General features: G+C 45.7%; 1 protein-coding gene across 1 annotated transcript in view; it reads right to left on the reverse strand.

Moving 5' to 3' along the window:
- The window catches only part of LOC124010505 (autophagy-related protein 2 homolog A-like), a 44,595-nt gene extending 20,184 nt beyond the window's left edge, over positions 1–24,411 (reverse strand). Inside the window, exons 1-26 of the mRNA XM_046322997.1 lie at positions 23,878–24,411; positions 23,295–23,457; positions 22,785–22,940; positions 22,449–22,551; positions 22,002–22,140; positions 21,541–21,735; positions 21,295–21,394; positions 19,808–19,978; positions 19,480–19,671; positions 19,127–19,370; positions 18,878–19,019; positions 18,661–18,759; positions 18,368–18,526; positions 17,668–17,941; positions 17,507–17,579; positions 17,177–17,345; positions 12,628–12,770; positions 10,787–10,911; positions 10,397–10,551; positions 9,991–10,141; positions 9,632–9,816; positions 9,422–9,502; positions 9,194–9,300; positions 8,986–9,078; positions 5,551–5,621; positions 5,372–5,448 (exon numbers count right to left, since the gene is read on the reverse strand). Coding sequence (XP_046178953.1) covers positions 5,372–5,448; positions 5,551–5,621; positions 8,986–9,078; positions 9,194–9,300; positions 9,422–9,502; positions 9,632–9,816; positions 9,991–10,141; positions 10,397–10,551; positions 10,787–10,911; positions 12,628–12,770; positions 17,177–17,345; positions 17,507–17,579; positions 17,668–17,941; positions 18,368–18,526; positions 18,661–18,759; positions 18,878–19,019; positions 19,127–19,370; positions 19,480–19,671; positions 19,808–19,978; positions 21,295–21,394; positions 21,541–21,735; positions 22,002–22,140; positions 22,449–22,551; positions 22,785–22,940; positions 23,295–23,457; positions 23,878–24,048 — 3,738 coding nt within the window. The 5' untranslated portion in view covers positions 24,049–24,411. The remainder of the gene's footprint in view (positions 1–5,371; positions 5,449–5,550; positions 5,622–8,985; positions 9,079–9,193; positions 9,301–9,421; positions 9,503–9,631; positions 9,817–9,990; positions 10,142–10,396; positions 10,552–10,786; positions 10,912–12,627; positions 12,771–17,176; positions 17,346–17,506; positions 17,580–17,667; positions 17,942–18,367; positions 18,527–18,660; positions 18,760–18,877; positions 19,020–19,126; positions 19,371–19,479; positions 19,672–19,807; positions 19,979–21,294; positions 21,395–21,540; positions 21,736–22,001; positions 22,141–22,448; positions 22,552–22,784; positions 22,941–23,294; positions 23,458–23,877) is intronic.
- Positions 24,412–24,720: the final 309 nt, after the last annotated feature.

The raw sequence follows: 24,720 nt of genomic DNA on the forward strand, positions 1-24,720 counted from the left end.
AAGTACAGATACACCAAAAAACGAATTAAGTACTTTACATCACTGCTTACGGGTCCTTTCCAATTATGCAGTTCATTAATAATGATACAAGCAAAATAGTAACATAAGGAATAAAATAAAATGCACATAAATGGAGCTATATACAGGAAGTACTAGATCAATGTGGAGCTACAGTAGGGAGAACAAGTATTTGATACACTTCCGATTTTGCAGGTTTTCCTACTTACAAAGCATGTAGAGGTCTGTCATTTTAAAATGCAAATTAATTACTTAAAAAATCATACAATGTGACTTTCTGGATTTTTGTTTTAGATTCCGTCACTCACAGTTGAAGTGTACCTATGATAAAAAATGACAGACCTCTACATGCTTTGTAAGTAGGAAAACCTGCAAAATCGGCAGTGTATCAAATACTTGTTCTCCCCTCTGTACATGAAGACAGGGTAAAGTGACTAGGCATCAGGATAGATATCTACATCGAATACCTTATTGGTATGTACATTGAGGCAGAATAAAGTGACTAGGCATCAGGATAGATAACAATAAGAGTAAGTTAAGTACAGAGCAGCACCAGCAAATGATGAGTGTAAAAAAGTGTGTGTGTAATATGTATGCATGTATGTATAGTAGAAGTAGGAAGTTCACATACACCTCAGCCAAATACATTTAAACTTAGTTTTTTACAATTCCTCACATTTAATCCTAGTAGAAATTCCTTGTCTTAGGTCAGTTAGGATCACCACTTTATTTTAAGAATGTGGAATGTCAGAATAATAGTAGAGAGAATGATTTATTACAGCTTTTATTTATTTCATCACATTCTCAGTGGGTCAGAAGTTTCCATACAACCAATTAGTATTTGGTAGCATTGCCTTTAAATTGTTTAACTTGGGTCAAACATTCCTGGTAGCCTTCCACAAGCTTCCCACAATAAGTTGGGTGAATGTTGGCCCATCCTCCTGACGGAGCTGGTATAACAGTCAGGTTTGTTGGTCCCCTTGCTCGAACACACATTTTTAGTTCTGCCAACAAATGTTCTATAGGATTGAGGTCAGGACTTTGTGTTGGCCACGCCAATACCTTGACTTTGTTGTCCGTAAGCCATTTCGCCATACCTTTGGAAGTCTGCTTGTGGTCATTGTCCATTTGGAAGACCCATTTGCTGTTGTTCTGGGATTGATTTGCACTTTTCACACCAAAGTACGTTCATCTCTAGGAGACAGAACGCGTCTCCTTCCTGAGCGGTATGACGGCAGAGTGGTTGCATGGTGTTTATACTTGCGTACAATTGTTTGTACAGATGATCGTGGTACCTTCAGGATTTTGAAAATTGCTCCCAAGGATGAACCAATATTTTATCTGAGGTCTTGGCTGATTTCACCATGTCAAGAAAATAGACACTGAGTTTGAATGTAGGCCTTCAAATACCAAAATACATCCACAGGTACTCCTCCAATTGGCTGAAATGATGTCAATTAGCCTGTCAGAAGCTTCTAAAGCCATGACATCATTTTCTGGAATTTTTCAAGCTGTTTAAAAGGCACAGTCAACTTAGTGTATCTAAACTTCTGCCCCACTGAAATTGTGATACAGTGAGTTAAGTGAAATAATCGGTCTGTAAACAATTGTTAGAAAAATTACTTGTGTCATGCACAAAGTAGATGTCCTAAACGACTTGCCAAAACTATAGTTTGTTAACGAGACATTTGTAGAGTGGTTGAAAAACTAGTTTTAATGATGCCAACCTAAGTGTATGTAAACTTCCGACTTCAACTTTATGTGTATTTGTGTTGTATCGGATGGCAGGGAGTTTGGCCCCAGTGATGTACTGGGCTGTCCGCATCACCCTCTGTAGCTCTTTGCAGTCATGGGCGGTGCATTTTCCATACCAAGCGGTGATGGAGCCAGTCAAGATGCTCTTGATGGTGCAGCTGTAGAACCTTTTGAGAATCCGAGTACCCACCCCAAATCCTTTTCAGCCTCCAGTGGGGGATGAGGCACTGCTGTGCCCTCTCCACGACCGTGGAGAGGTTCTTAGTGATGTGGACGCCAAGGAACTTAAGCTCTTGACCTGCTCCACAACAGCCCTGTCGATGGGGTTCTCCCCTCTTTTTCCTGTAGTCCACGTTCAGCTCCTTGGTCTTGCTGACGTCGAGGGAGGTTTTGTTGTCCCAGCACCAAACTGCAAAGTCTCTGACCTCCTCACTGTAGGCTGTCTCATCGCCATCGCTGATCAGGCCTAGTACCTTTGTGTTGTTAGCAAACTTGATGGTGTTGGAGTTCTACGTAGCCACACAGTCATGGGTGAACAGGGAGTACAGAAGGGGACTAAGTACACACCCCTGAGGGGCCTCCGTGTTGAGTGTCAGCGTGGCAGAGGCGTTGTTGCCTACCCTCACCACCTGGGTGGTCGGGAAGTCCAGGATCCAGTTGCAGAGGGAGGGTTCAGTTCCAGTTCCAAAAACTCAGCAATCTCCGACATCAGGTCCCACACCCTTTTAAGCACCTTCGCCATCTCACGTTTGTGTTGTAGGGGAGATCTGCATGACCCGACTCTGTCCCACTGTTAGAAGAGACAAACTGCCTGTGGTTTAAAGGTTTCTCTTATGAAGTTTACCACTTTAGTGACTGTATCCACAACATGGCTCATTTTCAGAACACATTTACAGTGAACCTGCTCATGAATAATGCAATGCAGGAAAATAATTTTCTGATCCTGGTTCAGCTCAGCTACTTGATATTGTATCCTTTTCAAAAGGACAATGTTTTTTCCTGCCGAGTTTGGGCACCCATCAGTGGTCCCACTGGATAACTTTTCAAAACTCAGTCCCAACTTTTGCCACACTTATTAACCTTCTCCAATGAATCTTCCCTTGTGGTTGTGCTCTTCATTGACTGCACTGAAGCAAGCGCCTCTGTAATTTCAAAGTCTGGGGTTATGTCTCGTAAGAATATCAACAACTGCACCACTGCTCTCATACAGGGCCAAGGCCGGGCGCCTGCAGGCTGACTCCTTGATGCGGATTCCACCTTCCTCCTACTGTATATTTAATGGCCCCATACAGCTCACATATCATTGCACCTGTAAATAGCCCATCCAACTACCTCATCCGCATATTGTTATTTTCACCTTTGCACCCCAGTATCTCTACTTGCACATCTTCTGCACATCCATCACACCAGTGTTTAACTGCTAAATTGTAATTACTTCGCCACTACGGCATATTAATTGCCTTACCCCACGGCCTATTAATTGCCTCATTTGCACACACTGTATTTTTCTATTGTGTTATTGACTGTCCGTTTGTTTAATCCATGTGTAACTCTGTTGTTGTTTGCGTCGCAGTAGTATTTTCATTGATTTTTTTACCACTTTTATCTCTCCAATTTCGTGGTATCCATCGCTGCAACTCCCGCACGGTGAGGAGGAGAAGGTCGAGGGTCATGCGTCCTCCGAAACACAACCCAACCGCACTGCTTCTTGACACAACACACATCCAACCCGGAAGCCAGCCGCACCAGTGTGTCGGAGGAAACACCTTACACCTGGCAACCTGGTCAGCGTGCACTGCACCCGGCCCGCCACAGGAGTCGCTAGTGCACAATGAGACAAGGATATCCCTGCCAGCCAAAACATCCCTAACACGGAACAAGCTGGGCCAATTGTGCCCCATGGACCTCCCCGTCGCGGCTGGCTGTGACAGAGCCCGGGCTCGAACGCATCTCTGCGTTCTTATAGTCACTGTGACTTGTTGTAAACTCCTCAATGCTATCCAATCACTTCTATATTGAGCGCATCACTGGAATGGAGTCATGGTCAGATTTACCAAAGGGATTTTTTAAATTTAAATTTTACCTTTATTTAACCAGGCAAGTCAGTTAAGAACACATTCTTATTTTCAATGACGGCCTGGGAACAGTGGGTTAACTGCCTGTTCAGGGGCAGAACGATAGATTTGTACCTTGTCAAGCTCGGGGGTTTGAACTCGCAACCTTCCGGTTACTAGTCCAACGCTCTAACCACTAGGCTACCTTGCCGCCCCAGGATGACGAGGGAGGGTCATGTATGCGTTTCTCTGGGTAGAATAAAAGTGGTCTGGAGTTTTAGCGCCCCTTGGTAGAAGCGAAGTAGGACGGTTTTAATTCTAAAGTCTCCACCCACCAGAAACACTGCCTCTGGGTGAGCAGTTTCTTGTTTATGGCCCCATACAGTTTGTTGAGGGCCAGAGTGGTGTTTGCTTGGGGCATGATGTCGACAGCTGTGGTAATTACGAATGAGAACTCTCTTGGTAGATAAAAGGGTCTGCAGCTTACCATGAGGTATTCTATATCAAGTGAACAAAAGTTTGAGATTTCCTTCCCACTGGAAGCAGTACACAAGTTGTTATTTATGGATAAAAAAAAACTCCTTTCGACTTCCCCGAAGGCGCCGTCCGATCCTTCCGCTGCATGGAGTATCCACAGAGTACTACGTGCATTGAGTCATCATCCAGCTACATTTCAGTAAGACATAATATTGCAGCTTTTCAAGTCTCTCTGACTGGAGACTCTCTGCTCTGACTGGAGACGCTCTGCTCTGACTGGAGACGCTCTGCTCTGACTGGAGACGCTCTGCTCTGACTGGAGACGCTCTGCTCTGACTGGAGACGCTCTGCTCTGACTGGAGACGCTCTGCTCTGACTGGAGACGCTCTGCTCTGACTGGAGACGCTCTGCTCTGACTGGAGACGCTCTGCTTTGACTGGAGACGCTCTGCTCTGACTGGAGACGCTCTGCTCTGACTGGAGACGCTCTGCTCTGACTGGAGACTCTCTGCTCTGACTGGAGACTCTCTGCTCTGACTGGAGACTCTCTGCTCTGACTGGAGACTCTCGAAAAAAAGCTCATACGTCTTATTCTCGAGTGACTGGACATTAGCCAATAGAATGGAGGGGAGTGCCATTCGGTTCTCTCTTCACCTTAATTTCACCAGGACTCCTGCATTGTTTTGGTGACTCATGGAACAGGTTCTGGTATGAACAGTGGAACAACTGAAGTCGATCTGATCGAAAGTCGAAATCGAGGTTACTAACTGTCGATCTGATGTCCACAAGCATTTCGGTACACCCGCAAGAACATCTGCTAAATATGTGTATGTAAATATTAACATTTGATATGTGATAGTATTAACTTTTTGTACAAAAAAGATAAACAAAATAAAACTAAGTAAGTAATTAGCAAAGTTTGGTTAGAACTCGTAAGATGTCACACTTCTCCGTCGAGCGTCATCTCGCTGGCGAGGAGAAGAGGTAAGAAGAACTAAAGAGACCGTAGATTTGAGTTACACACCGACAGATGTGTAATCCCATAAAATTGTCAGGCTAAGAACTTACCAGTTTCCCTATATCACTGCCTTTCCATGTGGTGATGGCCAGCTCTAGCAGATCAATATCCAGAACACACACATAGTCTGAGGAGAGAAAGAGCGAGAAAGAGAGAGCATTAGAACTGCAAACACACTCAGATGTAGATGTATACACGCACACACGGTACAGTTAATTATGTGTCATACCTCGTCTCAGGTCCACTACGTCACTTTCACACTTATCAGAGAGAAACAAGGCAGAATCATCCAGGATAAACCTGAGGAGGAAATACCATCAAACTTCAATAGCCAACTATTAGGTCATTCCTACCCCCCCTGTCCCCGTCCTGCAATTCTACACATTTCTAATCAAACATTATTTTGTCACATGCGCTAAGTACTGTGAAATGCTTACTTACAAGCCCTTAACCAACAATGCAGTTCAAGAAAGAGTTTAGAAAATATTTACCAAGTAAAAAATGAAATAAAAAGTATCAAAATAACGAGGCTATATGCGGGGGTACCGGTACCGAGTCAATATGCGGGGGTACAGGTCAGTAGAGGTCATTTGTACATGTAGGTAGGAGTAAAGTGACTTTGCATAGATAATAAAAACAGTGAGTAGCAGCAGTGTAATGTAAATAGTCCGGGTAGCCATTTGATTAGCTGTTCAGGAGACTTATGGCTTGAGAGTAGCTGTTGTTAAGGAGCCTTTTGGACCTAGAATTGACGCTCTGTTAACGCTTGACGTGCGGTAGCAAAGAGAACAGTCTGGGACTTGGGTAACTGGAGTCTTTGACAATATTTTGGGCCTTCCTCTGACACCGCCTTGTATATAGGTCCTGTGCTTGGCCCCAGTGATGTACTGAGCCATATGCACTACACTCTGTAACGCCTTACAGTCAGATGCCGAGCAGTTGCCATACCAGGTGATGCAACCTGTCAGATGCTCTCGATGGTGCAGCTGTAGAACTTTGAGGACCTGGGGACCCATGCCAAATATATTTTTTTCTCCTGAGGGGGCAAATGTGTTGTCGTGCCGTCTTCATTACTGTCTTGGTGTTTGGACCACGAACTTGACCTGCCCACCCAACTACAGCCCCATCGATGTGAATGGGGGCATGTTCAGCCCTCTTTTTCCTGTAGTCCACGATCAGCTCCTTTGACTTGCTCAAGTTGAGGGAGAGGTTGTTCTCCTGGCACCACACTGCCAGGTCTTTGACCTCCTCCCTATAGGCCGTCTCATCATTGTCGGTGATCAGGATTACAACTGTTGTGTCGTCAGCAAACATAAAGATGGTGTTGGAATTGTGCTTGGCCACGCAGTCGTGGGTAAACATGGTGTACAGGAGGGAACTAAGCACACACTCCTGAGGACCCCGTGTTGAGGATCAGCGCGCGCAGATGTGTTGCTGCCTACCCTTACCACATGGGGGCGGCCCGTCAAGAAGTCCAGGATCCAGTTGCAGAGGGAGGAGTTTACCTTAGTTTTCTTGGGCACAGGGACTATGGTGGTCTGCTTGAAACATGTAGGTATTACAGACTCGGTTAGGGAGAGGTTGAAAATATCAGTGAAGACACTTACCAATTGGTCCACGCACGTCTGAGTACACGTCCCGGTATTCCGTCTGGCCCCGCAGCCTTGTGAATGTTGACCTGTTTAAAAAGTCTTGCTCACATCGGCTACGGAGAGCGTGATCACAGTCATCCGGAACAGCTGATGCTCTCATGAATGCTTCAGTGTTGCTTGCCTCGAAGCGAGCATAAAAAGTAATTTATGTTGTCTGGTAGGCTTGCGTCACTGGGCAACTTGCGGCCTTGCCACATCAGGCGAGCATCAGAGCCGGTGTAGTAGGATTCAATCTTAGTCCTGTATTGACGCTATGCCTGTTTGATGGTTCGCCTGTGGACATCGCGGGATTTCTTATAAGCATCCGGATTAGTGTCTCAGTCATTGAAAGCGGCAGCTCTAGCCTTTAATTCGTTGCGGATGCTGCCTGTAACCCATTAATTCTGGTTGGGATATGTACGTATGATCACTGTCGATGCACTTATTGACGAAACCGGTGACTGAGGTGGTATATTCAATGCCATTGGATGAATCCCGGAACATATTAAAACAGTCCTGTAGCGTAGTATCTGTCATCTGACAACGTCCGTATTGAGCGAGTCACTTACTTCCTGCTTTAGTTTTTGCTTGTAAGCAGATGGTCAAGAGTTTTTTTCCCCCTCTGGCTGCACGTGACATGCTGGTACAAATGAGGTAAAACTAATATAAGTTTGCCTGCATTAACCTGTTGCGACTCTAGGGGCAGTATTTTCATTTTTGGAAAAAAGAACGTTCCCATTTTAAACGGGATATTTTGTTAGGACAAAGTGCTAGAATATGCATATAATTGACAGCTTTGGATAGAAAACACTAACGTTTCCAAAACTGTACAGATATTGTCTGTGTGTATAACAGAACTGATATTGCAGGCGAAAACCTGAGAAAAATCCAATCTGGGAAGTGTCCCATATTTTGAAAGCTCTGCGTTCCAATGCCCTATTGAGCTGTGAATGTGCCATCAAACCAATTGTCCCGGGATCGAATAGATATTTGAAAAACACCTTGAGGATTGATTCTAAACAACGTTTGCCATGTTTCTGTCGATATTATGGAGCTAATTTGGAATATTTCGTCGTTGTCGTGACCGCAATTTCCGGTCGATTTCTCAGCCAAATGTGAAGAACAAACGGAGCTATTTCGCCTACAAAAATAATATTTTGGGAAAAAAATGAACTTTGGCTGTCTACCTGGGAGTCTCGTGAGTGAAAACATCCGAAGTTCAAAGATAAAAGATTTAATTGGATTGTTTTTCTGATTTTCGTGACAAGGTTGCCTGCTGCTAGCTGGACATAATGCTATGCTATTGATAAACTTACACAAATGCTTGTCTAGCTTTGGCTGTAAAGCATATTTTGAAAATCTGAGATGACAGGGTGATTACCAAAAGGCTAAGCTGTGTTCCAATATATTTCACTTGTGATTTTCATGAATAGGAAGATTTTCAAGGAAGATTTATGTCCGTTGCGTTATGCTAATTCGTGTCAGATGATGACAACGGTCCCGTTCACGGGATGGGGTGTCACTAAAGGTTTAAAGTGCCCGGCCACTAGGAGCACCGCTTCTGAATGAGCATTTTCTTGTGTGCTTATGGCCCTAAACAGCTCGTTGAGTGCGGTCTTAGTGCCAGCATCGGTTTGTGGTGGTAAATAGACGGATAGGAAAACTTTGGATAAACTCTTGGTAGATGGCGTGGTCTACAGCTTTTCAACAAGTACTCTACCTCAGGCTAGCAATACCATTTTTGCTACTAACTGATGATCAATGGGTCCCAACCCGATCAGTAATTCAAGCATGCTCCAAGTTTAGATAGCTGGCTGCTCGACTAACTGATGGCCTAATTAAGTGACTGCTGATGCACAACCAAATTTCAAAATTGCGCCTTGTGTATTCTATTACTCTAACTCTCAACAGTAGGTTGAGTTCCAAAAAATATAGATTATTTATTTGAATTGGGTTTACAAAAAGGGGGGGCCACCAGTTGGCCATTAATGAACTAAAGGAAGAACATATTTTGAGGTTCACTGTTACTGTACCTGAGGTGAAAGGTGGCAGTGTCTACTATGATGTTACTGGAGAGAGAGAAGGATTCTGCTGTGAACAACACCCTCAATGGAAGATACAGGGGCCTGAAAGACAGAAAGAGACAAAGGGGAGAAAAGGGAGAAGTGAAAAATAATTATGTTAATAATGTATTATCTTCCTTTGTCCACATATGTAAATCTGGTGAGTGTGTGTGTGTACCTGTAGTCCACAATGCAGGTAGCCAGGTGTGTGTGTAGGACGGTAATAACTACAGGAGATGTGTAGCCCAGGATCGGGTCATCAATGACATCCAGAAAATCAACCAGCTGTCATGAAGTAAAACAGACTAATCAACCAGACTCACGAACCAAACACACACCCAAACAGTCAAATCATGTTAGGTGCCTGAAGCATCTCAGATTTAGTATTTATTAGGATCCCCCATACCTGTTCGTGCCAGCTGTGATTGGTCTGTGCCATGCGATGTCGCATAGTGGCACCATGGAGACGAAGGGCAACCAGAAACTCCTGTAAAACACAGAGAATTAAGTTAATGATATTTCTTAAGCTTTCTTCATCATAAGCACAACTAACCTACAAGCACAATCAAAAGATGATATTTCATTCAAAGAATAATTGAGAAGATATGCATGTTACCTTGACATTCTTCTGAGGGTCCAGGGTGATTTTGATGGCTGTGGATAACATCTGGACCTCCGTCTCCCTGCCACTCACACTGCTCAGCCCCACCTCTGTGGGGTAAATGGTAAGGTCTAGATGCCCTGGGGGAGTGAAGCTGGGCATTTCCAACCGCCCGGGGACAGGGGAGTCCTTCACTACAGCTGTGAGAGGTAGGAAAAGGGTTAGTGGCCAGAAAGGAAAGGGCTGTCAGTCATTTAGAAGAGATTAGCTCATGACTAAAATCTACATGATAACATGGATTATCACACTACTACACATGATTAGGTAGGTACTACCAGACCTAAAGCCTGATATCACGCGGTCATTCCATTCACCTTTGTGGTAGAGATCCACCCTCCTGCTCTCCAAGCACAGGAAGCTGAGATGGGGGTTGTTCTGATGCTGCACCACACTGAACATCTTCCCCCCTTCCAGGTCCAAGAGGAGCTCACCATGACACCGGTCCTCCGGACTTCCCGTCTCTCCCTGTAGGAGAGGAGAAACAGAAAACGATGTATTTAAGCAAGTGTCTTCTTTAGAAGCGTCATAGTATATATACATTCAATCATTCAATTTTTGTAATTCAAATTCCAAGCTATTGAATTCAAATTACATTTATGTTTGCTCTAATATCGCTCATTATGTAAGGTCCAGTCAGGAACTGAAAAAGGATCCAAAATCTCTCCAGTCTCTATCCCTAGTTAACCATTGTAAGATGTAGCTGGTTCATCAATGGCTCACCTTGCTGTCCGTCAATGCTTGGAGGCGGCCCTTTCCTATGACAATGGTGAGAGAGAGCAGGCTGAGGGTGTGGTTAGGGCCGGGCTCTGACTGCCTGCGTCTGGTTGATTCACCGGCTGTGTAGAACTGAGCATCTTCCTCCTCGGAATCCGAGTCTGAGAGACCAGAAACGTCACAGTTATAGAACTGCTGAGCAACAACACGTTTCAGATGGTCTGCAGGTGTGCCGACTAAAGAGATGCTCAACTCATACTACTTGGCAAGCCATCTTAAATCAGAGATTTAAATAAACTAAAGATGTCAACAAGTTGCTAACCAGGGATTACCCAATTCTGAATGAGTGTCTGACCAGTCTGAAGTGGTTTACAAGTCTCAGTATGGGGGTCTCACCTAGTCTGAAGGCAGACTTGCAAAGCTGGAAGTTGTCATCGTCTTGGCGACGGTGTAGGGGGCTGTGGTCGCTCTTAGAACCTAAGGGGGGAGGGGCTTCCCACATTAACAGGTCATTATTGATCCTACAGGGATGGAGAGAGGAGGACAGAGGGAAAGGACAGAAAAGGAGAATGAGAGATTGTAAAATGTTCACATTGACTCGTTAGTCATTTAGCAGACCACTCTTCTCCAGAGAGATTTACAGTAGAAGTAGGAAGTTTACATACTCATCCAAATAAATTTAAACTCAGTTTTTCACAATTCCTGACATTTAATCCTTGTAAAAAATACCTGTCTTAGGTCAGTTAGGATCACCACTTTATTTTAAGAATGTGAAATGTCAGAATAATAGCAGAGAGAATGATTTATTTCAGCTTTTATTTATTTCATTACATTCCCAGTGGGTCAGAAGTTCATACACTCAATTTATATTTGGTAGCATTGCCTTTAAATTGTTTAACTTGGGTCAAACGTTCTTGGTAGCCTTCTACAAGCTTCCCACAATACGTTGGGTGAATTTTGGCCCATTCCTCCTGACAGAGCTGATGTAACTGAGACAGGCTTGTAAGGCCTCCTTGCTCGCACACACATTTTCAGTTCTGCCAAAATACCTAGACTTTGTTGTCCTTAAGCCATTTTGACACAACTTTGGAAGTATGCTTGGGGTCATTGTCCATTTGGAAGACCCATTTGCGACCAAGCTTTTAACTTCCTGGCTGATGTCTTGAGATGTTGCTTCAATATATCCACATCATTTTTCTCCCTCATACGCCATCTATTTTGTGAAGTGCACCAGTCCCTCCTGCAGCAAAGCACCCCCACAACGTGATGCTGCCACCTCTGTGCTTCACGGTTGGGATGGTGTTCTTCAGCTTGCAAGCCTGCCCCTTTTTCATCCAAACATAACAATGGTCATTATGGCCAAACAGTTCTATTTTTGTTTCATCAGACCAAAGTACAATCTTTGTCCCCATGTGCAGTTGCAAACCGTAGTCTGGCTTGTTTATGGCAGTTTTGGAGCAGTGGCTTCTTCCTTGCTGAGCAGCCATTCAGGTTATGTCGATATAAGACTTGTTTTACTGTGCATATAGATACTTTTGTACCCGTTTCCTCCAGCATCTTCACAGGGTCCTTTGCTGTTGTTCTGGGATTGATTTGAACTTTCCCCACCAAAGTACATTCACCTCTAGGAGACTGAACGAATCTCCTTCCTGAGCGGTATGATGGCTGCGTGGTCCCATGGTGGTTATACTTGCGTACTATTGTTCATACAGATGAACGTGGTACCTTCAGGCGTTTGGAAATTTCTACCAAGGATGAACCAGACTTTTTTTTCTGAGGTCTTGGCTTATTTCTTTTGATTTTCCCATGATGTAAAGCAAAGAGGCACTGAGATTGAAGGTAGGCCTTGAAATACATCCACATGTACACTCAAATGATGTCAATTAGCCTATCAGAAGCTTCTATAGCCATGACATCATTTTCTGGAATTTTCCAAGCTGTTTAAAGGCACAGTCAACTTACTGTATGTAAACTTCTGACCCACTGGAATTGTGATGTAGTGAATTATAAGGGAAATAATCTGTCTGTAAAGAATTGTTGGAAAAATGACTTGTCATGCATAAAGTAGATGTCCTAACCGACTTGCCAAAACTATAGTTTGTTAACAAGAAATTTGTGGGGTGGTTGAAAAACAAGTTAATGACTCCAATCTAAGTGTATGTAAACTTTCGACTTCAACTGTACATTGATTTTTTTTGTACAAATAAGCAAACTAGCAGAAAAAGAGACCCACAGACCTGTTGTAGATGCTCTGGAAGGCCTGTTTGCTGGGCAGGAAGATGTAGGCCAGGGGCAGAAAGACATCTACTACACACTGACACTGAGAAACACACTGAGACTGGAACTGTTGCATCCCCTCTGGGTCTGCTGGGATTACCATCTGAGAGGGGGGGGGCAATGAAAGTAGACAGCAGGATGAAGAGGAGAGGGAGAATGAGAAAAGATTAGACTGCGACTTTTGGAAAATGGGTCAAATAAAAACCCAATATCTTCAGGAAGTGTGAGATTATGTGAGAGAGCGGGATGGTCAGGCAAGGAATAGTTAACTACATCATCTCCACCACTCAACCAGTATTCTAAAAGAGCACAGACACAAGGGACAACAGACACACTGGTCTCTACATTGCAGATGAGCTGAAGGCAGTCATCAATGATCTTGGACCACAGAAGGTATTTGCACTGGTGACAAGGCTGCGAACATGAAGGCTGCTTGGTCTGAAGTGGAGGAGTCCTACCCTCACATCACACCCATTGGCTGTGCTGCTCATGCAACGGATACACTCTACAAGAGAGCCAAGGAAATGGTTAGGTATGTGAAGGGCCATCAAGTTATGGCAGAAATCTACCTCACAAAAGTGAGAAGAATAAGAGCACCACATTGAAGCTGCCCAGCAACACCCATCGGGATGGTGTTGTCATGTTTGACAATCTCCTGGAGGGGAATGAGTCTCTCCAAGAAATGGCCATATCACAGTCTGCCGATATGGACAGCCCCATCAAGAGGATCCTCCTGGATGATGTATTTTGGGAGAGAGTGGTAAAGCAGCCTGAAACTCCCGAAACCTATAGCAGTGGCCATTGGGGCGGCAGGGTAGCCTAGTGGTTAGTGTTGGACTAGTAACTGAAAGGTTGCAAGATCGAATCCTCGAGCTGACACGGTAAACATCGGTTGTTCTGCCCCTGAACAAGGCAGTTAACCCAGTGTTCCTAGGCCATAAATGAAAATAAGAATTTGTTCTTAACTGACTTGCCTAGTTAAAGGTTTAAACATTATTATTATTTTTTTAAATTGCACAGATTGATGCCATCCTGTCTGATGTTCAGACTCTGCTTGAAGATGTGAGAAGAAATCTGTACTGCCCTGCCCACATCACTGTTGCTCCAAGCAGAGGAAACTGCAGTTCTGAAATGCATCAAAAAGCGTGAAGACTTCTGCCTGAAGCCCATACATGCCGCAGCATTCATGTTGAACCCCAAGTACGCTGGCAAGAGCCACCTGTCTGGTGCACAGATCAACAATGCCTATAGTGTCATCCCTACTGTGTCTCGCCACCTTGGCCTGGATGAGGGCAAGGTTCTTGGCAGTCTGGTGAAGTACACTTCCAAGCAAGGGCTTTGGGATGGAGATGCAATATGGCAGTCATGCCAACATGTCTCATCAGCCACCTGGTGGAAGGGACTTTGTGGATCTGAGGCTCTTTCCCCTGTTGCCTTCATCATCCTCCAAATCCCACCAACATCAGCCACCTCAGAGCACAACTGGTCCTTGTTTGGGAACACACACACCAGGCTGACCAATACAAAGGTTGAAAAATTGGTGGCCATATGGGCAAACTTGAGGCTTTTTGAGCCTGACAATGAGCCATCCTCAACAGGGTTGGAAAGGGACTTTTTGAGCCTGACAATGAGCCATCCTCAACAGGGTTGGAAAGGGACTTTTTGAGCCTGACAATGAGCCATCCTCAACAGGGTTGGAAAGGGACTTTTTGAGCCTGACAATGAGCCATCCTCAACAGGGTTGGAAAGGGACTTTTTGAGCCTGACAATGAGCCATCCTCAACAGGGTTGGAAAGGGACTTTTGAGCCTGACAATGAGCCATCCTCAACAGGGTTGGAAAGGGACTTTTTGAGCCTGACAATGAGCCATCCTCAACAGGGTTGGAAAGGGACTTTTTGAGCCTGACAATGAGCCATCCTCAACAGGGTTGGAAAGGGACTTTTTGAGCCTGACAATGAGTCATCCTCAACAGGGTTGGAAAGGGACTTTTTGAGCCTGACAATGAGTCATCCTCAACAGGGTTGGAAAGGGACTTTTTGAGCCTGACAATGAGCCATCCTCAACAGGGTTGGAAAGGGACTTTTTGAGCCTGACAATGAGCCATCCTCAACAGGGTTGGAAAGGGACTTTTTGAGCCTGACAATGAGCCATCCTCAACAGGGTTGGAAAGGGACTTTTTGAGCCTGACAATGAGCCATCCTCAACAGGGTTGGAAAGGGACTTTTTGAGAGATGCGATGGATCACTGGGGATTGTTCAATATTCCTTTTAGTTGTTCAGTGAAATCCTCCCATACGAAGAGTAAACTCATTTAATTAAAAGTTCAATTTGTAAGTTAAATATTTAAAAAATATATATATTGGAAGGATAATAATGAGCAATTATGTCTACTTATGATAAGGTAAAAGGTTTGTTTCTGTCTCCATATGGTATGGTAAATATATCCAATGCAAAAAACATCTACATTTAAATGGTAGTCATATTAATTCCCATATATTCCCACAGAAAGTTTCCATCTCTGAATATTCCCCAAAATGTGCAACCCTAGGGGGGTATACAGAATATAGCCCTATTTGGTAAAAGACCAAGCCCATATTATGGCAACAACAGCTCAAATAAGCAAAGAGAAACAACAGTCCATCGTTACTTTAAGACATGAAGGTCAGTCAATTCGGGAAAATCAAGAACTTTGAATGTTTCTTCAAGTGCAGTTGCAAAAAACATCAAGAGCCACAGAAAAGGAAGACCTAGAGTTACCTCTTCTGCAGAGGATAAGGTCATTAGAGTTAACCTCACCTCAGATTACAGCTCAAATAAATGTAGCAACAAACACAACTGTTCAGAGGAGACTGCGTGAATCAGGCCTTCATGGTCCAATTGCTGCAAAGAAACCACTACTAAAGGACACCAATAATAAGAAGAAACTTGCTTGGGCCAAGAAACATGAACAATGGCTTTTAGACCGATGGAGTCTAAATGTGCCATGTTTGGTTCCAACCGCAGTGTCTTTGTGAGATGCAGAGTAGGTGAACGGATGATCTCTGCATGTGGGGTTCCCCCTGTGAAGCATTAAGGTGGTGGTGTGTGGGGGCTTTGCTTGTGACACTGTCTGTTTTAAGAATTCAAGACACACTTAACCAGCATGGCTACCACAGCATTCTGCAGTGATACACCATCCCATCTGGTTTACACTTAGGTTTTGCACTTATCATTTGTTTTTCAACAGGACAACGACCCAACACACCTCCAGGCTGTGTAAGGGCTATTTGACCATGAAGGAGAGTGATGGAGTGCTGCATCAGATGACCTGGCCTCCACAATCACCCAACCTCAATCCAATTGAGATGGTTTGGGATGGGTTGGACCGCAGAGTGAAGGAAAAGCAGCCAACATGTCTTCAGCACGTGGGAACTCCTTCTAGACAGTTGGAAAAGCGTTCCAGGTGAAGCTGGTTGAGCGAATGCCAAGTTTACAAAGCTGTCAAGGCAAAGGGTGGCTACTTTGAAGAATCTAAAATATATTTTGATTACTACATGATGCTACATGATTCCATATTTCCATACATGTGTATATGATGATTCCATATATGATTCCATATTTGTTATTTCATAATGTTGATATCTTCACTATTATTTTACAACTAAAAATAAAGAAAAACCCTTGAATGAGTAGGTGTGTCCAAACATTTGACTGGTACTGTTACGTGTGTGTGTGTGTGTGTGTGTGTGTGTGTGTGTGTGTGTGTGTGTGTGTGTGTGTGTGTGTGTGTGTGTGTGTGTGTGTGTGTGTGTGTGTGTGTGTGTGTGTGCACGCGCGCATATGTCTCTTCACAGACACTGCTGTTCCATAAGGTGTATTTTATCAGTTTTTTTATATGATTCTACTGCTTATATCAGTTACCTGATGTGGAATAGTTGTGGAAAAGTACCTGATGTGGAAAAGTTCAATGTAGCCATGGCTCTATGTAGTACTGTGAAGAGACCTTTGTTGGCATGTCTTGTGGGGTATGCATGAGTGTCCAAGCTGTGTGCTAGTAGTTTAAGCATACAGCTCGGTGCATTCAGCTTGTCAACACTTCTTACAAAAACAAGTATGGATGAAGTCAATCTCTTCCACTTTAAGCCATGAGAGATTTACATGCAAAGGGATGGCCAGTTGTGAGAGAGGGATGGCCAGTTGTGAGAGAGGGATGGCCAGTTGTGAGAGAGGGATGGCCAGTTGTGAGAGAGGGATGGCCAGTTGTGAGAGAGGGATGGCCAGTTGTGAGAGAGGGATGGCCAGTTGTGAGAGAGGGATGGCCAGTTGTGAGAGAGGGGGATGGCCAGTTGTGAGAGAGGGATGGCCAGTTGTGAGAGAGGGATGGCCAGTTGTGAGAGAGGGATGGCCAGTTGTGAGAGAGGGATGGCCAGTTGTGAGAGAGGGATGGCCAGTTGTGAGAGAGGGATGGCCAGTTGTGAGAGAGGGATGGCCAGTTGTGAGAGAGGTGTTTGTGATGGGATGGTGCGGTACCTCCTCAGTCTCGAACATGGTGCGGTTGGAGGAGAAGGGAGAGCTGGTCTTCTCTCGGAGTTCACAGGGGTTCTCAAACGACATGGACCCCAGGTCCCTCATCAGACCCACCCCTACCCCCCCTAACGCTGACCCTAGACCCTCTCCTCCACTCACACGCACTGACAATCTGGAGAGAGGGAGGGAGGTAGACAAAGAAAGACAGGGAGATGTATACTATACAGCTGTGGAATTGGTGTACAGTAGGTTTTTGATGAAAGACATTCAATTCAAGTGACACAGCAAGTGAAACAAACTCTCCTAAAACAAATGTTCCAGAAACACACTCACTTGGCCATGGAGTCTTGACTCTTCTTGACTCTGATACAGGGGAAGGAGCCTCCCTCCCAGCCCTCATACGTTCCTGAGAGAGACAATGAACAAACAATTGCTCAAAATGTGACCGTTACTGTGTGTGTATGTATATTTGACTGTGTGTGTGTGTTCCTCACCGTGCATGTCACTGAAGCTGGCCTCCAATAGCTGTGTGAGGGAGCTGTGGGAGGGGCCAGGGGGTGCATGGTGATCTGGCTGGAGGTCAAGGCCCTCCTGGGAGCAGATATCCAGGTCACACAGCTCCAGTACCAGGGTCTCCTGCCGCATGGCTCTCTGGGAAGGCGGGCGTCGGAAGGGGAGCGGCCGGAGGTCTGGGATGGGGAAGCGGAGCTTAAGGATGGCGTGGGGCGAGAGGAGGGAGAGAGAGGAGTGCAGCTCACTGCTCTGGGTCTGAGAGAGGGATGGGAGAAGAGTTGGAGGAAAAAGAGGGGAGAATATTAATATACAAAAATCTAAACAAAGAAAACCTGCAATTTAACTTAAATTGTGGGGCAGGCATGTCAAAATCCTTATCAACCATTATCAAATGGCTCATCTTAGTGGCTGGTGGCCTGCTAAGTGTTTACCTGTGTGTGGACGGGTCCTCTTAGTGGCTGATTGCTTGCTAAGTGTTTACCTGTGTGTGGACGGGTCCTCTTAGTGGCTGATTGCTTGCTAAGTGTTTACCTGTGTGTGGACGGGTCCTCTTAGTGGCTGATTGCTTGCTAAGTGTTTACCTTTGTGTGGACGGGTCCTCTTAGTGGCTGATTGCTTGCTAAGTGTTTACCTTTGTGTGGACGGGTCCTCTTAGTGGCTGATTGCTTGCTAAGTGTTTACCTGTGTGTGGACGGGTCCTCCTCCGGTCTGTGTGGGACAGTGGCTGCAGGCTCTGCTCAGAGGCTCCAGTCGACTCAGTATGTCCAGGTCCAACTCAGCACTCAGCTCTCCCAACTCTACCCTCACTACACTGTCTCTACGCTGCACACGCTGCCTCCCCTGCAATACAGGGACATTGACATATCAGGAGGAGGGGGTAGCAGGTTAACAGAGGAAACCAAAACAGACTGAATTAATGATATTAGCTTTCGAACATGACGCCAACACACAACATGGACACTGTCATGGTTAACCTTGCGCAGGTGTTTCTCTGTGAGACTGTAGTGTAGCTGTGCACAGGGTCTGGCTGTATCTCCCACTGTGAACATCCCAGCACGCTGGAACTGGAGCAACTAGAGGAGGATGAAAGAGTTATATCCTGGGCATTGCTAGCCCATGCTGTAGCACACTGTTATGTTGAATGGTGTGTATAAATCCTCAGATGATCTCAAATAACAGCCCCTGACCTACCTCAGTGTATTGGGGCTTTCCTGGCTCCCAGAGACACTCAAGCAGCTCTAGCCTACTGAAGGATAGGTCAGAGGTCACAGCACGGGAGTGGCGACCCGCACTGCGCATCTCACACACCACCTGTACCGCTGCTCCAGTCATCCTGAGAGATAGAGCAAGTGATTATTTATGGGTATGTAGGGCAGGCAGGTTTGTTGGTATATCTGAGGAGTGGTGGCCAATGTTGAAGAGACTATTGTGTGTTTGTACCTTAGGTGTGAGTGCGGGCATGCTTTAGTGAAGCTAGCTCTGAGGTGGTGGAAGTCTCTCTCGGTGAACATGCTGTCTTTGAAGAAGGCCAGCTCCCGGAAGAACACCTGAGACACCTGGGTCAATGAGGACACCCCGTCCGGCCCGGGGTGTGGTTCCTGCTCCAGTAGGGTTAGGGTGAGCCCGCCAAGCGAGAGGCGGAGCAATGCCTCTGGTTTCAGGGGCTCAGATTGGCTACTTCGCCCTGGACAAGGGGGTTAATAAGATGAATCAGGAAGATAAGTTGTATAATATAGTTTTTGTTATCTGTGAAATGTGTACAAAACAATGTAGTAAGATGCTGTGAGAGTTACCTGGTATTCTGCTACACTGGGGCAGGCTGGATAGTGATCCTGGTACAGGATAACACCTGGGACCCTGTGGAAGGCCCTGGGCGTAGCTAGCCTGGCTGTGTGTAGACGACGCCATGCTGTTGGAGAGAGAGCTGCCAGAGAGAGCTGACGTCCCACTGCTAGTCATACCAGGACCCATGGAGAAGAACATATCTGAAAGACAGAGTGGAAACAGAGAAAAGGTGCATTATGCTTCACATGTCTAGTTCAACAAAGGCTAATGTGACCTCAAATTCACTAGCCTCCATATTGCATTCCAACTATAGCTTCCCTCCACTAACCCACATACCCCCGTTCTCCAGACCGGTGAGGTAGGGCTCCATGTCAGGCTCTTCATCCCAGTCCGGATCTCTATCTCCGGGGCTGGAGCTCAACTGTTTGCTCAAGTCCTCCTCTATCAGACGCAGGTCCTCAGAGTCCAGGGGACGGCTGTGAACCCCAGCACCACTGGCTTCAGGCTCTGGTAGGATAGACAGGGAGGAATCATACAGGCTCTGGTAGGATAGACAGGGAGGAATCATACAGGCTCTGGTAGGATAGACAGGGAGGAATCATACAGGCTCTGGTAGGATAGACAGGGAGGAATCATACAGGCTCTGGTAGGATAGACAGGGAGGAATCATACAGGCTCTGGTAGGATAGACAGGAAGGAATCATAGAGGCTCTGGTAGGTTAGACAGGGAGGAATCATACAGGCTCTGGTAGGATAGACAGGAAGGAATCATACAGGCTCTGGTAGGTTAGACAGGGAGGAATCATACAGGCTCTGGTAGGTTAGACAGGGAGGAATCATACAGGCTCTGGTAGGTTAGACAGGGAGGAATCATACAGGCTCTGGTAGGTTAGACAGAGAGGAATCATACAGGCTCTGGTAGGTTAGACAGGGAGGAATCATACAGGCTCTGGTAGGATAGACAGGAAGGAATCATACAGGCTCTGGTAGGATAGACAGGGAGGAATCATACAGGCTCTGGTAGGTTAGACAGGGAGGAATCATACAGGCTCTGGTAGGTTAGACAGGGAGGAATCATAGAGGCTCTGGTAGGATAGACAGGAAGGAATCATACAGGCTCTGGTAGAATAGACAGGAATGAATCATACAGGCTCTGCAGTACACCGTGTGGATGAAGATGTGCATGGTTAAAAGGCAGAGTTTTGTTCCACTGTTAATGACATTAGGATGTGGAACTAAGACACATACACTAACTGTATAAAACATTAAGAACACCTTCCTAATATTATGTTTCACCCCTCCTCAGAACAGCCTCTATTCATCAGAGCATGGACTCTACAAGGTGTCGAAAGTGTTCCACAGGGATGTTGGCCCATGTTGACTCCAATGCTTCCCACAGTTGTGTCAAGTTGGCTGGATGTCATTTGGGTGGTGGACCATTCTTTGATACACATGGAAACTGTTGAGCATGAAAAACCCAGCAGCGTTGCAGTTCTTGACACAAACCACTGCGTCTGGCACCTACTACCAAACCCAGTTCAAAGACACTTCAACTATTTTATCTTGCCCATTCACCGTCTGAATGGCACATACACAATCCATGTCTCAATTGTCTCAAGGCTTAAAAATCCTTCTTTAACCGGTCTCCTCCCCTTCATCTACACTGCTTGAAGTGGATTTAACAAGGGGCATCAATAAGGGCTCATAGCTCTCACCTGAATTGACATGGTCAGTCTATGTCATGAAAAGAACAGTTCCTAATGTTTTGTACACTCAGTGTAGGTGGAATGCAGGTGGGGAGGTAAACCACTGTCTTTCATCACCTGTGTCGATGCAGAGGGCAGACAGAAGGTCGGTCAGGTGAGTGATCTGGTCTGGAGAGAGCAGCAGGTGGAGGCAGCCCACCTTTCCATCCAGCTCCAACTGAAAGATAAGGAGAGACAATTGGCTGTAATAACAGAGACAGAACAAGACAAAAGCAAAACTGTGTTCTTTAAAACTAGGTTAAGCACACAGGAAGTGAACCAAATCTCATGCAAACACACTGACAGACAGACACACACACACACCTTAGGTCCAGGCAGCATGTCGTTCTGTTTGATCTTGACCATGGTCTCCATGAAGCCAGAGCAGCTGCCGATGAGGAGGGGCCGTTGGGTGGCCGGAGGGAGGGAGGTGGGGGCAGCTGGAGGGTCAGTCTCCTCCTCCTCAACTTCCTCATCACTGGCTGAGGCTGAGCCAGGGGTGTCAGCTCTTAAAGGACCCTGAGGAGAGAAAGATTACCAGGGTTAACCCTTAGCACCACTGCTTGATAGTCTGTCAGCCCCAAGTCTCATATTGCCTCTCACACTAGAAGGAGAGCGAGAGGAAATACTGTATGAGTGTATGTGAGTAGTTTCTAAGTGAATATTTAGTCTATATAAGAGGTGTGTGTTATATTGGGACCCAATGTGAGTATATGCATGTGAGAGTGATAGTGTACAATGAGGGGGTTGATAAGTGCCATGGTCAATGTGAAACTGTATGCTACCTGGGGCCCTCCGGTGGTCTCATACAGCAGTTGAACAGAGCTGAGCTGGAGGATCTTGTGCAGGAAGGCAGGGGGCTGGTGGATGTCCACAGGCACTGTCTGGCTGGGGTCCCTTACCGCCTCGTCACAGTACTCCAGCCTACAGTGCACCACACAGCCACCGGGGGCAGAGATGAGCACTCAGCACAATAACGCTATATACCTTCAACCTCAGCCAAATCACCCACCACACACACATTCACCATACAAGCTCTACCAAAGATAGTGAAGTTTCTCCAAGGTTCAAAGGTTCTCTTTGGATCTACAGACAAATCCAGTGACTGTTTGGCATTGCATATTTGAATCAAGTGTTGCCTTATCTCCTTTCCATCCTGACTTCTAAACCGGTCAAAGGTGAACAGATCACCACAGGAAGTGTGAGTGTCAGTGTGGTGAGAACCAACATACCGTTTGATGTGCACCTCTAAGGCAATGCCCGTCTCCATGTCCAGGGGCTGGTGCTCGATTCGGACGATGGTGTCCAGGAGGGTGACTTTTATCCGACGCAGGACTGCAACACAACACAAAAAGGGACATCCATTATCACTAAGCATATTGGTCACAAAGACACTAACAAGGGACACCAGTGATGTGATATGAGTCCTTATTTCACAGGCTTGGACTTGATGGTACACAACTGACTCAGCAGTTTGAAAACAACTGAACAAATATGTTATCTTCAAAAAGGCACAGTGCTTTTCAATGCCATGCACACGTGCAAACAAGGCCTACACATTGACTCACCAGTCTCAATAGTTTGTGCAAACATCTCCAAGCCCTCCAGTGGAGCGGGTGGTTCCTCGGACGCCTCAGGGGGGTCCTTTAGGCACTCCTGGGCCAGCTGCATGCTGGACGTCATGCATGTGGACCAGCCCTGGGAGTCCAAACCCCCACCTACACCTAAACGGAAAAAAAAACAATACAGAATTCAGTGACTGTAATCAATGCTAAGTGATGACTCATGGACATACTGTACTGTATGACTGAGCAACAGTCATTTTGTTAATTGGTTTGTAGCTGGCTCTGAAAAATGTTGGGCCTGGGATAGTGCAACACATCTTCTCTTGAGCTCTGACATTGGTTTACAACAAAGAGTTAGCTAGTACTAGACAACTGTATTTGTCTTAGTTGACAATGACATTCTAAAGGTAGCTAGCTAATCAATGGTTACCACAACTTCCTTCCTGAACCTGATAGGCCTGAGGCAGTGACAGGAGCAATAACGAGGGAAGACTGGCTGTCAGACAGACTTACTGGTCCTGTACTTGGGTCTGCATGTTATCTGAAGGCCTGAGATGACGAGGGTGCAGTGGTCAGTGACAAGAGCTGACCAGGGAATTGTCACCTCTATGCTGCTCACAAACCCATCCACAATCTCAAGTGGAGCCCCAAGAGACTCCAAGAGCTCGTTGACCGCCTGGGGGGAGGGAAGGAAATGGGCGATGAGATATGAATAGAGATGAGTGGAAGATGTTGGAAAAAGAAACACCTTGTCCTACAATAAACAGCTGGTGGAAATGGCGTCGGGCAATGGTTTTGTCTGATGTGCAGATTGAAAGTGAGTGAGTTGGTGAGACCTAAGTCATATACAGTATATTTCAACTGAACTGCAGGGACACTGGATGAGGAGAGTTATTTTCCAATCAGATGCTGACAAAAATATTTATCGGAACTGCTGTTCCTTGAACTCGAGAGGCGTTGATGCTGTTGTTATACTCAAGTCCTGAAATTGCAAAAAAGTTGCAAAAAAGTTGAGGTTCGTAGTGCATGGGAACACACAAAAGGGACCAGTTGTTCCTTGACAGTTAAAACTGCCTTACTACATTGACTAACTCACCCAAACATCGATGTTGATTTCTTTGATGACACCACTACCATTGTACAGGTCCAAACTCAGCTGTTCCAAACTCAGTCGTTCTTGAAAGAAGTGACCGAGGTAATGCTGTAAGAGGTACCGACAGGCCCGCTTCTTGATTGAGCCTGACCAGGGGAAAAGCCAGCGAGACATAGGGCCAGCGAGTTCAGGGTGAGGGGGCGATGAGGCGATGGAGGGAAACGAATGCGAAAATAGTCCTCCGACAACTGCATAACAAATCAAACAAAGTGTACTAACGAGGAACGAGCTACAGGACTGGCTAGCTAACGTTAGAGCCTAGTAGGTGGCTAAGGAAGGGGGTAACCCGTATCTCGGGAATCCTTTGTGTCAGGACCGATGAGTCCAACGTCGTTTTACAAGACGTTATACTTGTTGTTTCAGTTCCTCTTTTAACGGTATTTCTGTCTAAACTTGGCGACAGGTCCTCTTGCATATCTCGCGTTTCACCGTTTCTCAGGGTTGTTTATTGTTTTCATACGCGAATTGATTGTACGGTGGGGGACGTCATTGCGTCAATTGCAAAGGCCGAAATTATAAATACGCCATCTTTGGAAGGTCAAAACCAAACTGCGTTCCTCTGCCCACGTTGCCATCTTTGCCATGTTAATGGTCAAAACCAAACTGCGTTCATGTCATGTTCTGCCCATGGCATGTTACATGCCATGTTACATGCCATGTTACATGCCATGTTACATGCCGTAATGCGCTACAGAGGGTAGTGCGTATGGCCCAGTACATCACTGGGACCAGGCTTCATGCCATCCAGGACCTATATAAAAGGCGGTGTCAGAGGAAAGCCCATAA

This window comes from Oncorhynchus gorbuscha, linkage group LG23 (assembly GCF_021184085.1).
Source record: "Oncorhynchus gorbuscha isolate QuinsamMale2020 ecotype Even-year linkage group LG23, OgorEven_v1.0, whole genome shotgun sequence".
NCBI classification, from domain to species: domain Eukaryota; kingdom Metazoa; phylum Chordata; class Actinopteri; order Salmoniformes; family Salmonidae; genus Oncorhynchus; species Oncorhynchus gorbuscha.